The sequence below is a fragment of the Poromitra crassiceps genome (genome assembly GCF_964638095.1).
Source record: "Poromitra crassiceps genome assembly, chromosome: 13".
NCBI lineage: Eukaryota > Metazoa > Chordata > Actinopteri > Beryciformes > Melamphaidae > Poromitra > Poromitra crassiceps.
In genome coordinates this window covers 22,849,968-22,864,485 of record NC_139644.1, presented here as the reverse complement: position 1 = coordinate 22,864,485, position 14,518 = coordinate 22,849,968, and the positions used below count along the sequence as shown (strand labels likewise).

Here is a 14,518-nt window from a genome sequence, read left to right as displayed (position 1 = left end):
CACAACTTGTGCCAAGCTGAAACACAGACTATGGCTTAATCGCACCACCCCCCCGCCACCACCCGCCTACCCGCCTCAGGTTATTCAGCAGACCGATGCCCTGAGGTGCTGTGCTATCTGAGTACAACGGGACTTGGGTTTGTCTTTCGCAGCATTCAGCCGATGTCAGATACTGTTACGCTAGTAATTGCTAGTGAATCAGTGGCTGCTAAATCATTATGACGGTCTCGTTAATCTTGTTACGTGGTTTCATTGTGCGGTGTCATTGTGTGTTCACTGTCTCTTCCACTCTGTCTTACTCCATCGACCCCGCCCGATCCATCCCCCCCCCCCTTCCTCTCTTACCTCTCAATGAATGACCTGTGTGTCTCTGTGTCTACCTCTCCTCCAGAGCCGTAGTCCACGGCACTCCCAGTCCACCCAGTCTGGGCTCGCCGACCAGGCCGCCAAGCTCTCCTTTGCCTCCGCTGAATCCTTGGAGACCATGTCAGAAGCCGACATCCCCCTCGGGTTCAACCGGATGAACCGATTCCGCCAGAGCCTCCCGCTGTCCCGCTCTGCCAGCCAGAATAAGCTTCGATCACCAGGTTAAGACCGGCCTATACATCGACACAGTGAAAACAACCATTCATTTGATGTACCGCAGGCAGGCTTGAACACAACCTGCCGGTTGGACTCAAGCAAGATGTGCAGCTTGCTTCCATCACTTGTTGAAGTGAAACACTGTGCGTAGAGAAGCACCGGAATGGGAGGAAATATGATATTCTCACCTTTAGCGTCGTCTATTTGCTCCAAGAGTTTGTTCTTGAGGGGGAAATAACTGTGGTCTTATTATTCAAGGTCTGAAGAAATGTGGCCTTGTGTCTTTTTACACATTAACAAGTCACAGCAGCCCGTCCCAAGATAACACAAACTGTCTTTCACGGTTAGACAATTCATAACAAGTGAATGTTTCACCAGTGTGGACACAATATTCAGCTATAATGCATCGGCAAACATCTCTTCATGAAATGAACTATCTAAGATACTGAGCAAGCTCACTCAAGCAGAGACATCGCTGGCGCATGTTTAGAATGGGAATATTAAGGCATACGATTTAGATTAGGAGGCTATTGTGGGAACTGTTTGTTTGTGTATTGAAGTGTTTTGTTAGCATAGTGTAGCATACAGGGACTGAGGAAGATAGGTTTGATATGGACTGCGTGAGTAAACAGCCGAGTCGAGGGCAAGTTTAGCACTAAAAGGCCTGGGGAGTAGAGAGAGGATTAGTGTGAAGGCTGGTCCAGACTCAGAAACAGCGAGGTGTGGGGTTACGCCAACGTGTCTGTAAAACAGTGAGTGATGAGGCCTCTCCTGCATAGGGAGTTTAGGCAGAGCGAGAACAGTCCACTGCATGTCTTTATACTAACTTCTCCCTTTGTTTTCTTCCCATCCTGCCCCACTTTTAATCACTGCTCTTTCTTTCTTTTTTTCTTTGTTTGTTTGTTTGTTTGTTCATTTTTCCCACGCTGTATCAAGATGCAATTTCAGGTCAGTCAGTCAGGCATCAGACACTTCACATCTCTATTCCTGTGCGCTATCGAATTTCATCATGGGTTATTGCCTGAAAAAGTATTTTTCTACAAATCACGTCTGCTCTTTATTTAACTTTTTTTTATTTCTTATTTCCAATTAATAGTTAATGCGAAATTAAAGTTCTATTATAGTGAAAATGTAACCATGACTATCAATCTTTGCACCTTAGCTGTTAATTTTCACGCAACTACCACAATCCTCTCTCATTCAGAAAGAACTACATTCCACGCTGTCTTTGGCAATGCATGCCAACATCTGAGGGCGGGGGGGAATCCATCCACCATCCTCTGTGGCCATCTTCTTCTGACTTCTTCTACCACCCCCTCTCTCTCCCACCACCTTCTTGCAGGCGTGCTGTTCCTGCAGTACGGGGATGAGACGCGACGGGTGCACATCACCCACGAGCTGAGCAGCCTGGACACGCTGCACGCGCTCATCGTGCACATGTTCCCCCAGAAGCTGACGGCGGGCATGCTCAAGTCGTCCAACACGGCCATCTTGATCAAGGACGAGGCGCGCAACGTCTTCTACGAGCTGGAGGACGTGCGGGACATCCAGGACCGCAGCATCATCAAGATTTACCGCAAAGAGCCCATCTACGCCTCCTACCCCGCCGCCCCGCACCTGGCTAACGGAGACCTGCGGGTGAGCAGAGGGGGGGAGGGGGAGAGGGTCCTGCAGCTAGAAGCGAGATTTTGGACAATTCTGTTTATTCATTTTCCATATTCACAGTATAACAAAACATAACGTACAACCAGTGCCACAATAATATACGTATATCACGTCTTACAATTATCAAATACTGTACATACACACCGCTTCACCCTCCAACACAGAGACAGGTCTTTCAGCATGACTCCCAACCCACAATATAAATGCAGAGATAGATTAGACAAAATTAAAATAAGTATTTGTAACATAATTAGTAAATTAAGTAGATTCAATGTAATTCAGCCATGAATCCCATGTCTTATGAAACAGCTGTGGGCTACCTAGTCTCTCCCCAGACTCAAATATTACGTTGATTCGCTGCGCTCCGCATACTACATAGAAGCCCACTGATCTTATGTTAAGTCTGATCCTTACAACCTATACTTAAGTGGGTTACATGATTATTCTGTTCTTCTAAATGGAGTCCTTTAACAGTGTAATAGTGATTTTTATATTTCCTCAGTAACTTTGACAGGCTTTTGCGATGTATGTGGGTTACTAATTTAACAGGTATTCCTCCTGGAAATGCATGTTCTTGTCTTCAAGTAGGCCATCTGTTGCTGTGCAGACACCAGTGAACAATGTTCCTCCTCTCTCATTTTATCACACAAAACACTGCTTACCATCTGCAATATTCACACAACACTGAGAGTGAGCCTGCCATTCACCATGCAAATAGCTAGTGAAAAATTACTGTTTGTGTGTGTGTGTGTGTGTGTGTGTGTGTGTGTGTGTGTGTGTGTGTGTGTGTGTGTGCGTGCGTGCGTGCATGCGTGCGTGCGTGCGCGTGTGTGTGCGCGCGTGCGTGTGCGTGCGCGTGCGCGCATGCATGTGCATGTGTGAGAGAGGGAGAACAAGACAGAGAGAGAGAGAGAGAATAAGAGGAAGAGAGGAGGTTGAAGTTAGATTTTTAAAACAACCCCAAACCAACACAGTTGTGATGGCAGGAAATCACACGGGCCTGATTTCAAGCAGCACTTGGATGGGACAAAAGCAGGAAACATCAAAGTTAGCCGTCAGCTTTGGTCTGCCACAGTAAGTGTGGATTGCACAGTCCGTTTCCTCCTCTGTGCTCCTGGCTGAGCTGGAGCGACTGAGCGCAGGCTGCACTGCATGTTAACAAGCATCTTGACATTCAGGTGCCTCTGTGCATGCTGTGTGTCCTCTGTAGCTCTCTAGTGGAGGAACTTTGGAGGTTTAAGCTAGGGTTTTTTGGTTTGTGGTGTTTGCTTGAATACTGTGCACGTACTGTATGTGAATTTGTCTCTGGGTATAAAGGTTGACAGTACAAATGCCTTTGTTATGCTCCAGTGTGGCCTGTCTATCACGTTGTGCTGCATGACAGGGTTAGCTAGGATGCTGAAAAACAAATGAGAAGAAAGACTGTGGATTCCTTAAGGAGTAGTTGCGAGAGGGAAAGGCAGTCAGTTTGGCTGTGGACAGCTGCAGAGATGAGGGAAAAAAATCACAATTGGAGTAAATCCAGAGAAGGAAAATGGAGGCAGATGTGGAGATTGTACCAGTCTTCACAAAGAAAGGCGAATGGAGGAAACAAACGCTAAGTCAAATATGAAGGACAGAGATATTACTTAGATGTCCTATGAATAAGGAGTAGCTTTGTCTCCTGCATCCTGTCACCGCTCTACAAAGGAGAAGATATGGATATGTTGAGACAGAGGTTGTTCTGAATAGCAGCTCATAGTAATCCAATGTTAAGCCAAGGGCTTTATGTCTACATGAAGAGAGAAGAAGAAAAGGAATAGAAGACAACATTGCAAGACTTCTTTTTTTTATCTTTCCTTAATCTTTTTTTCTTCTTCTAGTGAACGAAGATAATCATTGTCAAATAATGAATGAATTATTTACATGTTGAACATGTTCTGTCATTTCTGACAGGGTCTTGTTAAAAAAAGAGAGACAAGATCATTTTTGGAGACTAAATTGTGTCAGTGGGCAATTAATTGGTCTATGGAGAAATCCTTCCTCTAGTCTTGTCATTCCGCAGACTGTGACAGGCTGTCCAGTCAGTGTCGGTAAGATCTCTGTCATCCTCTTGTCAGCCTGAGATGCGGGGAACACAGTGCTCCTGTCCGCAGGTCTCCATAGTAACTTCTCCATAGTAAGTCTCCTCCCTGCTTGTTCTTTTCAGAGGGAGATGGTATACTCGTCCCGTGACTCCTCCCCCACTCGCCGCCTCAACACCTTGCCCTCCTCCTCGGCCTCGCCCCCCTCTGGCTCTCCGTCCCGCTCGCGCCTCTCCTACGCCGGGGGCCGGCCTCCCTCCCTCGCCGGGCCGGGGTCCCATCCCCAGCACCAGCACCAGCACCAGCACCAGCACCACCCCTCGGCCGGCCACGGCCCCAACGCCAGCTTGTCGCCCTCGCCCAGCGCCATCCTGGAGCGCCGCGACGTCAAGCCCGACGAAGAGGTGTCCGGCAAAAACATGGTGCTGATGAAGAACGAGGGGCTGTACGCCGATCCCTACAGCCTGATGCACGAAGGTCGCCTGAGCATCGCCTCCACCCAGTCGTTGGCCGCCATCGGAGACCCGTTCAGCTTCCCCGTTTCCAGCGGCCTGTACCGCCGTGGCTCCGTGCGCTCTCTCAGCACCTACTCCGCTGCTGCTCTTCAGGGGGACCTGGAGGACTCCCTTTACAAGCCTGGAGGTTCGCTGTACTCCGACACGTACTCCTCGGCCACGCTGGGCATGGGTTTCCGCATGCCGCCCTCGTCCCCGCAGAAAATCCCCGACATGCAGCTGAGGGACAGGGACTCGTACTCCAGCTCGCCCAGCAGAGCCTCCCCTGTCAGGCAGTCCTTCCGCAAGGACTCGGCCTCCTCCTCGGTGTTTGTGGAGAGCCCGAAGTCCAGGCCCAGCTCCGGTTCAGAACCTCTGTGTCTGACGGCCGGGCCTGGAGAGGGCGGCAGGGCCACGCCTGGTTTTGGCTCCTCAATGTCTGGACAGGATGCAGACACTAGCAGGTCAGTTTAAGTCCGTTTGATGTACTATGTACAAATGCAGCACGAATTACTCTATAGCACTCTGTGTACTGTGTTTTTACACAGCAGAATTTTTGTATTGTTCTTTTTGCAGGTTTTATTGGTTAGAAATGTATATTTACACCTGCTAGTGCATCATGAGGTCAACACGAAAGATGATACTCTTTTCCAGGAGGTAAAAGTCATGGGGGGCTCATGGGGACTTTCAACATTGTGTGACCTAGATGTGCGCTTTTATAGGGATCATCGTCTGGAGCGTATGGAGGCCATGGAGAAGCAGATAGCCAGCCTGACTGGCCTGGTCCAGAGCGTGCTGACCAGAGCGCCAGACAGCGACAGCACGTAAGACCTGTCCATTATGCCCCATCAACCTCCCCGCCGCCACAAACTCTCACACAGGCACCATTATGGACAGGAACCGTAGCAGGCTATTATCACAACCATTATCAGCTCCGTGGCAGTGAAGTGCTCCATTGCTTTGTGTGAGCGCAGAGCAAGCAGAGCTCTAAACATTAGCTGCATCCAGGACACCACACTATTGATCTAGAGCTGTCAATTTCCACTTACTCATTTGCATGGGACATTATTATCACAGCGGCCCATAAAGAAGAGTAGTAGACAGTGTTTACTGTTCACTGTCAGTGAACAGTAAACACTGAAATACTGCTCGTTTTGTGATATTAAAATGACCCAGCCACACAGGTTGGGTTGTGTGAACGATGTTAGTTAATGCTATATCCACAAAGCATGGTTATTTTGCCCCAGAGGTGGCTTTGCTTTCAATTATTTGCTGGGTTACTGTTAACTGTGTACATATTTTCCATTTCCTGCATAACAAATCCAGTCATTTCAATTATCAAAATATACAAACCGCTGAAGCAGTACAAATCAATTAAATGTTGAAATCTAAATCTAAAATGTTCTGCAATTGCTTTTGTCAATATTTCTTCATTGAGGTGCTGTATTGAGATCAATCCAGCAGCAGCAACACGATTTCAACACATGAAGTATAAGTGTCAAATAATATAAGGATAAATGGCAATTAAGTACATGGCAACCTACAGGGCAAGTGCTAGAGACATGATTGCATTCCACGCTGTCTTTGGCAATGCATGCCAACATGCAGATGAATACCATATTTCAGTCAAAGAACACTTCCTCATATGTTTAACGTGATGTTAAACAGCTACAAAGAAGATCTGTTACGTTACGTTTCGCACTAGGCCACAGCTCATCTCAGACATGAGCCCCCATATGTTACAACCTAGCTGCAGCGTTCCTTAGCTCAATCCCGCACGGGCCGACATAAGTTACAGGTTCGTATAAATGCATACAATTTCACTAATTAACTTTGCATAATTTGTTGTCTAGGGTTTTATAGTACTACACCAATAACTGTAACATGAAAACTGAACAAGATTACAGGAAGATTAGGCTGTTTTGACCATTGAAGTAGCTTGCTTACGGTACCTAGGCCCCAGGCGTTGGTAGGTACTACGTAGCACTCCTGACTACTACTAGCAACTGGTCCGTCACGGTGCTGGGACAGCACTGAGATAAGAGACCCGATCCAGGCCTCCTCAGTTCAACGGTGCCCAGTGAAAACTGGACTGAAAGCAAATATATCAAAAAGGAACACCAGGTCTTCCAACATGAAGTCCATTACTGGCTGTCCTCTCCTTGCTCCGCGGCTAGCACCGCCATAACCACACTCGTCCCTACTCTGAGGGCGGAAGGTCCCACCAGAAAAAGAGTCCGGTCTCATGCATGCACTGCGTGTGACCTATATCTAGCTGACGGAAGCCTCACATGGACAAACATGGCGAGCAAGCCATTCAATTAATCAAAAACAGACAGAAAGATATAGAAATAACATGATCATATCTACGCTAGAGGGATCCTGTCTACGCTGCCAAATGTGAACCGTAACAGTTCACACAACCCAGCTGTGTGGGCTATACTTAGACATAACCCATTACAGTGTAGGAGCTCTATTGACCCAGCGCGGCGTCCCTTGCAGTCTGTTAGGGTCCAGTAGTAGCACTGTTAGCATTAGCACTGTAATTGCCTTGCCCTGTGGCCGTTGATCCTCAGATGCGGCTTGCTGCGTCTCTGCATGATGGCGGGCTGCCCTCCGGACCAAGGGACGGAGTTCTCACGGCCATTACCTTTCTCTTCCAGTGACAAGACCGAAAGCAACAGTGACGGCTCCGCCACTGGAAGTGAGTACAGCAGCGTGATCGTAACCATGGGTACCCAATCTACCCATCCTGAAACACTGTTCAGTAGTGTACTAGCTACTAACACCACTGACATTCGGTCCCTGTGCTATTTAAAAAAAAGCTGCCATGTTTATGCACCTGGTTAGTTCAATTAGGGTTTCAGGTGAGACATTTCATTAAAGGTGATCTATCCTTTTTCAAACCTTTACATCTACACCCATGTCCCTCTCTCTCTCTCTCTCTCTCTCTCTCTCTCTCTCTCTCTCTCTCTCGCTCTCTCCCTTTCTTTCGTTCTTTCTTTCTTTCTTTTTTCTCCCTCTCTCTGTCACTCTTTCTTTATCTCAGTCATAATTGCTTCCTTTATTTCTTTCACCCCGCTCAATCCTGTATCGTCCCTGTTTCCTCTGCCTTTTGCATCATATCTAAAGTGCCTTTCTGGCAACGTCCTCGTCTCTTCTGCAGCCAGACCTTCACAGGGCGAGTGCACAGGTGCCTCTGAAGCTTCCTCACACATTGAAACACTGCCAAAACACTAAGCCATCATTTTCTCTGCTGTAGTCAATACAAAAGGCTTTCCAGGGTCCTCAATCTGTAAATATGAAGATTGAAGACCCCCCCCCCTCTCTCTCTCTATCTCTCTTTCTCACTCTCTCTCTCTCTCTCTCTCTCTCTCCCCCCTCCTCTCATTCATTTCTCGGTAACCAGCTCACTCTTTCTATATTCCAGCTGGACGGCTGAAGCAGAAAGGTAGTAGCTATCTTCTACTCTATCAGACATGTCCTCTGGCTCCCTGCCCTGTGTGTGGGTGTGTGGTGTTGCTGGGTAGCTGACGGTGTCTCTCCTCCTGTTTCCTCACTGGTTGCTTCCCCAGAGAACAGACCGCCATCTTGTCCTGTCTCTGCTCCTGTCTCTGCTCCTGTCGCAACTTTTCACAATTGCTGCTTGGTTGTGCACCCGTGAATTTCAGAAAGATGTTCTGTCACAGACTGGGCATTCCTGCTTGTGTGTGTGTACGTGCGTGTGTGTGTGTACGTGTGTGTTGTGTGGCTGACTGTGTGTGTGTGTGTGTGTGTGTGTGTGTGTGTGTGTGTGTGTGTGTGTGTGTGTGTGTGTGTGTGTGTGTATGTGTGTGTGTGTGTGTGTGTGTGTGTGTGTGCGTGCGTGTGTTAGGCGGTTGACTGTGTGTGTGTGTGTGTGTGTGTGTGTGTGTGTGTCTGTGTGTGTGTGTGTGTGTGTGTGTGTGTGCGTGTGCGTCTGTGTGTGTGTCTACGTGTGGGTTGGGAGGTTGTCTGGGGAGTTAATGGCCATAATCACAAACCCCCATGTTGAGATAAGAGCATGGTTATCCCCCTGTGTGTACGCCACACTACTGAATAGACTGATTGCGATCCTCTGTGGATTACTAATAGCATGAGCACACGTTTATACTCCCATGGGGCTGTTAGAGGTTTGTGAATATGGATTTTTACAAAATTACACACTTTATGCATTTCTGTGTGTGTGTGTGTGTGTGTGTGTGTGTGTGTGTGTGTGTGTGTGTGTGCGTGCGTGCGTGCGTGCGTGCGTGCGTGCGTGCGTGCGTGCGTGTGTGTGCGTGTGCGTGCGTGCCCAGGTTTTGTGTGTCGCCTATATGTTTCTATGGGCGTGCACTGTCACACGGCTATATGCTGTGTTACTGTCTGTACTGTACGTCAGGCTGGCTGACTGCAGAAAGCTGCCCGGGCCACAGCCCAGCACAGTGACCTATTTGTTTCCCGCTGACCTCTCGGTGACCCCCGTGTCCTGCTCTGTGATTGGCAGCTCTTACACCGTCGGCACCTCTTGCTCTGATGCCGCCGCCACCTTCTAACATGGGCCAGCCCAACAGCGTGGGCCGCTTGCAGATGCAGCTCCACCTGAACGACCTGCAGCAAAACGCCACCGACCTGCGCAAACAGCTGGCCCAGCTGCGCAAGACGCAGGTGAGATGCTGCACGCACACAGTCAGACACTAATGCTGCAAAAAATGTCCTTCTAAAAGGCAGTGAAGTTGCCTAATGTCACGCAATAATCACCATCATATATGAAACATAAGGTATGCTAATTAGGTTATTAATTAAACAAATTAATGCATTCGTTTGCACATAATGTCAGTATGCTTGTCTCTAGAGATGGTGTTAATATAAACTCTGTCTTAGCATTAAGGAGTTATAGTAGTTTCAAGCTCCTCATTAATATGCAAATGGATGGGATGAGATTTTCCTCACTCAGGTGACAATATATCACTTGATGCTGGCAGATGGTTTGTTACACACAACCATCTGGAACTTGTCTTGGAAAAACGATGCTTTCGAAAACGGCAAGCGCTTTAAAAAATACCGCGCAGGTGATTGGATGAACCATCTGTCTATCACCGTCCCTTCTCGCTGTCCTCACACCTAAATCCCGCCCCTAGCTGCCTCTGGACGCTGATTGGTCCGGCACACTGCTGAGATGGAGTTAAACCAATAGCTTGGAGCACGATAAGATGGATTTCTCACGCGATCGCGATCGTGATCCTGCTAATCCAGCTGCCTGGCGAGGTTAGACGTGGATACTAGTGATTATTTCAAGACTACAAACAACAGTGAAATGATCTGACCTTTTCACTTGTTTTCCTGAAAACGACTTAGTACTGGACCAAATGAATTGTTGAGGGCCGCTTTTGGTAGCAAATGTGTGGCATTAACTGGACAGTATACTGTATGAGAGAGTTCAATGGATTATAAAAAGTCACACAACATGATGTACTGTGTAACACCCAGGCCTCTAAATGCCTGATTACCTTCACTTGTGAGACTCTCCCTCTCCTGGTAATCAGCAGTGATCACACGCACCTGTTTTCAGACTATATAACTGTGTGTGAGTGTCAGGCTCATTGCTCATCCTAAAGCTGTCTGTTGCTGTGTTCCTGCTACTCCTGAGACTCTGTAGCTGTGCAAGCTGCCTGTGGTCTTTTCCCCTTTAGTTTAGATTGTCGGCCGTCCGACACCGTATTCACCTTATGTTCATACGTGGCAGTGGGCCAAATTCTTCCGGGTTGTTTTAACACTTCCGGCGGTCACGGCGCGAAATACAAAAGAACATCAGAAGAAGAGAGTTGTTTTTGTAGCAGGCAGTGCAGGGGGTAAAACAAAGAACGTAACCTACTACTTTGAGCTCGGTACACAGCAAGCAAGCGGAGTATACACTGTTAGCCAGGTTAGATAACGTTATCGTCGACAATGACGAGCACTTTCTTGTAAAACGTACCTGGACTCCAACAAAGAAAGCTTCAGATGGTTTTCTCTCCTCCGAGCGCAGCTCGAGCCACTTACGTCTATAAGACCTGCAGACGTTAATGTAATTCCCTAGAATGCGAGAATTAACGAGCCAGTTACTGTACATGGCGTTGCATTCTTAGACATTGACGTTTGCTTTTATTTGGTACTGTATGTTACATACAATTGGCTAAATTATTAGTTAATTCAGAGTTAGATGATATTGGAGCAGCCAGCCTTTTTCTTTTTCTTTTTTTAGCCGGAAGTCGTCACACGACCACACAATGGGGATCAAATGGGCATGGCTACATAAGGTGAATAGGCCAGGCCTTATTTACGCAGTTGTGCTTTTGTTGTTTGTTTTGTTAAACGTTTCAGTCCCAGTAAAAAAACGTTAAAACTGCTTCTGCCTCTGTCGTCTCTGCACTTGGGTCCACACACACAACGTTACAGTGTATCCCTGAAAAGAAAATATTTCCTTTTCCTTTGCATATAATTAGCTTTGTTGTAACATATTTATGATGTATAGCGTACATAATTCAATGCCGTACCTGCAATGATACCTACAGGTTCATAAAGCTGGCTGTATTGTGTGACACATTGTATCTTTTGATGATCAATAATGAAAGATACTGTGAGAAAGATACAAGTTGTCGTTCAGATGACGCTAGGTGACATTCTAGAAAGATACCAAATGTCTGTGTGAGGATAGTCTCGGCTCCCAGACGATTGGTAAGCGGAGCTCTCCAAGTCCTTGTGAAAAATTGTTTCTTGAACGGCCGCTAACAACCCTACGCCCCTTGGTCAAGATACCGGAAATTACGCGTTTGTTTGTTTTTCTTGTTTGTTTTAACTCGTGAAATCGTTTCCACCCAGTTTTCACAATGAAAGCTGGGAGAAGGTTCTCAGTCTCTCGTTGATGGACAGATGGACACAGAATCAGATAAAATATTACAAGAAAAGGTACAAAGAAAAGAAGTCATCCCTTGTTTCCGTTTATTTATGCTCCGTGCGCTACCATGGCTACCTCCAGGAGGAGCTAGGAGGCGATGATGACTTAAATGCTTTCAGTGGCAGAGGAGAGGATTCAAGTAATTTGCAGGGAGAGAGACAGACAGAAAGACAAAGAGAGAGAGAGACAGACAGACAGAAAGACAGAGAGAGAGAGACAGACAGAGACAGACAGAAAGAGAGAGAGAGAGAGAGACAGACAGACAGACAGACAGACAGACAGACAGACAGACAGACAGACAGAAAGAGAGAGACAGACAGACAGAAAGAGAGAGAGAGAGAGAGACAGACAGACAGAAAGAGAGAGAGAGAGAGGGGATAGGTATGCAGCACATGTATTTGTTCTGTACCAGTAAACACTAGATGGAGGGCAAATTGCAGTAGTCAGGGCTTCTTGAATTGTCAATGGAGCGAGATGGAGAACCAAATAACCTGCGCTCTCCTGTGCTGCTTAGAGAGGACCAATTGCCGTTTACCTGTCTGTCTACCCAAGGGTGACCCCTAACCTCTGACCCACACTGTTGCCCATGGAGATGGCCACTAGCCATTTAAATTATCCATGTGCCTCATGTATTATGCAGAGGGAGGGTGCAGGAGAGACAGGACACTAGGAGAGAGAGAGAGAGACAGACAGAGAGAGCACAATGCTGAGAGCTATAAAGAGAGAGACAGAAAGCATGATTCCTGTGTTTGGACTGCTGCACCTGCATCGCTATTAATGGCATTTTGAGGTAGCTAGCAGCTGTACAGTATGGGGGCAAACACTAGCTAATTTTTAAAGGTAGTGGTATTGTTGTCTTGTTTCATTTCCTGGAACATAAGGCTGATCAATTATTCATCTTTCTTGCTTAGCAAGTGCTTTCATCTCAGGGAGCTTGCATTACATGCAGCAGGCCTGTCAAAGATTCCATTCATAACACTGGCAGGGGAGTGGGTTCACGCTTAGTGCTTCTGTCATGGTCAGGAGAACAGCAGCGTTCAGCATTCTCCTCCGAGCGCTGCAGCCTGGGATCCCCACGGCTTTCTGTGTGAGAGCCAATGTTATGTGCACATGCAAACGCACACACCCAAACACGCGCACGCTGCGCGCACACACACACACGCACACACACATGCACACGCACACACACACACACACACACACACACCACAGACCAGCAGCTCTGACAGTAAACTGCTTGCTGCATTACACCACAGTGCTTTCAAGGACAGAGCAATTGGGATGAAGGCTACCACAGGCAAACACTCAGTGAAAATACATGTATTCAGTCAAGGGCAGGGCCGGAACGCTCTCCTCACGCAACGAGGCAGAAGGTCCTTCAGTAATACAGAAGAGGCCACAGCCCGGCCTCTCAGGGACGAGGCAGAGCCAAGCGTACAATTGCTGTGAATCACTGATGTCTATTTTGAAAAGCCTCTCCTCAGTGTCCTGTTGTTGTTATGCTGCGATGGCAGCGATAGCAGAGAATCGTGAATTCAACAAGCTATTCACCTTATGTGGCCACGCCCATTTTACCCGGTTGTGTGGTCGTGTCACGACTTCCGGCTAAGAAAAAGAAAAAGGCCGGCTGCTCCAATATCATCTAACTCTGAATTAACTAATAATTTAGCCAATTGTATGTAACATACCAAATAAAAGCAAACAGCAATGTCTAAGAATGCAATTTCATGTAACTGGCTCGTTAATTCTCGCATTCCAGGGAATTACGTTAACGTCTGCAGGTCTTATAGGCGTAAGTGGCTCGAGCTGCGCTCGGAGGAGAGAAAACCATCTGAAGCTTTCTTTGTTGGAGTCCAGGTATGTTTTACAAGAAAGTCCTCGTCATTGTCGACGATAACGTTATCTGACCTGGCTAACAGTGGATACTCCGCTTGCTTGCTGTGTACGGAGCTCAAAGTAGTAGGCTACGTTCTTTGTTTTACCCCCTGCACTGTCCGCTACAAAAACAGCTCTCTTCTTCTGACATTCTTTTGTATTTCGCGCCGTGACCGCCGGAAGTGTTAAAACAACCCGGAAGAATTTGGCCCACTGCCGCGTATGAACATAAGGTGAATAGACCCATTTCACAGCAACCGTTTTGAGGTGGTAAAGCAGGAAGTAAAGCAGCCGTAACCAATACCATGAATGATGGTTCCGTTTTCCAGTACCAGGGCCCTCATTAATGTTATTGTTACACCTGCTTTACTTCCTGCTTTACCACCGCAAAACGGTTGCTGTGAAAAGGGCTTATTCTCTCAAGGCCAGCGAGGCTAACGCTGATGCACTTCATTTCCAAACAGTCTGCGAGTTATGTTGTGCAACATGACTTGTCAAAGTAAGGGCAACAATGTATGCTATCTGTAACGTTCTGTGTGTTTGTGTCTGTGCAGCTCCAGAACCAGGACTCGGTGCGAACCCTGCTGAAGCGGACGGAGGCGGAGCTGAACGTGCGCGTGGCCGACGCCCTGAGGAAGCAGGAGGATCCTCTGCAGAGACAGCGCCTCCTGGTGGAGGAGGAGAGACTTAAATACCTCAACGAGGAGGAGCTCATCATCCAGCAGCTCCAGTCAGTAACGGTGCAAGTGGCTGATTTATTTAAGCAGTAGGGTCTGAGAGACTTTTTTCATTTTTAATCAATAATAATCCAATCTTCCGCCATGCGATACAGCTCTTCAGCTGCACCAGTGTTAGTGCTTCTTCAGACAGTGTATTGATATTTAAACTGACAGTTATGTGGTTAA

General features: G+C 47.4%; 1 protein-coding gene across 1 annotated transcript in view; it reads left to right on the top strand.

Moving 5' to 3' along the window:
• The window catches only part of srcin1a (SRC kinase signaling inhibitor 1a), a 55,385-nt gene that overhangs the window by 20,234 nt on the left and 20,633 nt on the right, over positions 1-14,518 (top strand). The window contains exons 3-10 of the mRNA XM_083648600.1: positions 392-587; positions 1,925-2,220; positions 4,436-5,268; positions 5,527-5,628; positions 7,381-7,508; positions 8,235-8,255; positions 9,309-9,469; positions 14,168-14,343. Of these exons, the coding sequence (XP_083504726.1) occupies positions 392-587; positions 1,925-2,220; positions 4,436-5,268; positions 5,527-5,628; positions 7,381-7,508; positions 8,235-8,255; positions 9,309-9,469; positions 14,168-14,343 (1,913 nt within the window). The remainder of the gene's footprint in view (positions 1-391; positions 588-1,924; positions 2,221-4,435; positions 5,269-5,526; positions 5,629-7,380; positions 7,509-8,234; positions 8,256-9,308; positions 9,470-14,167; positions 14,344-14,518) is intronic.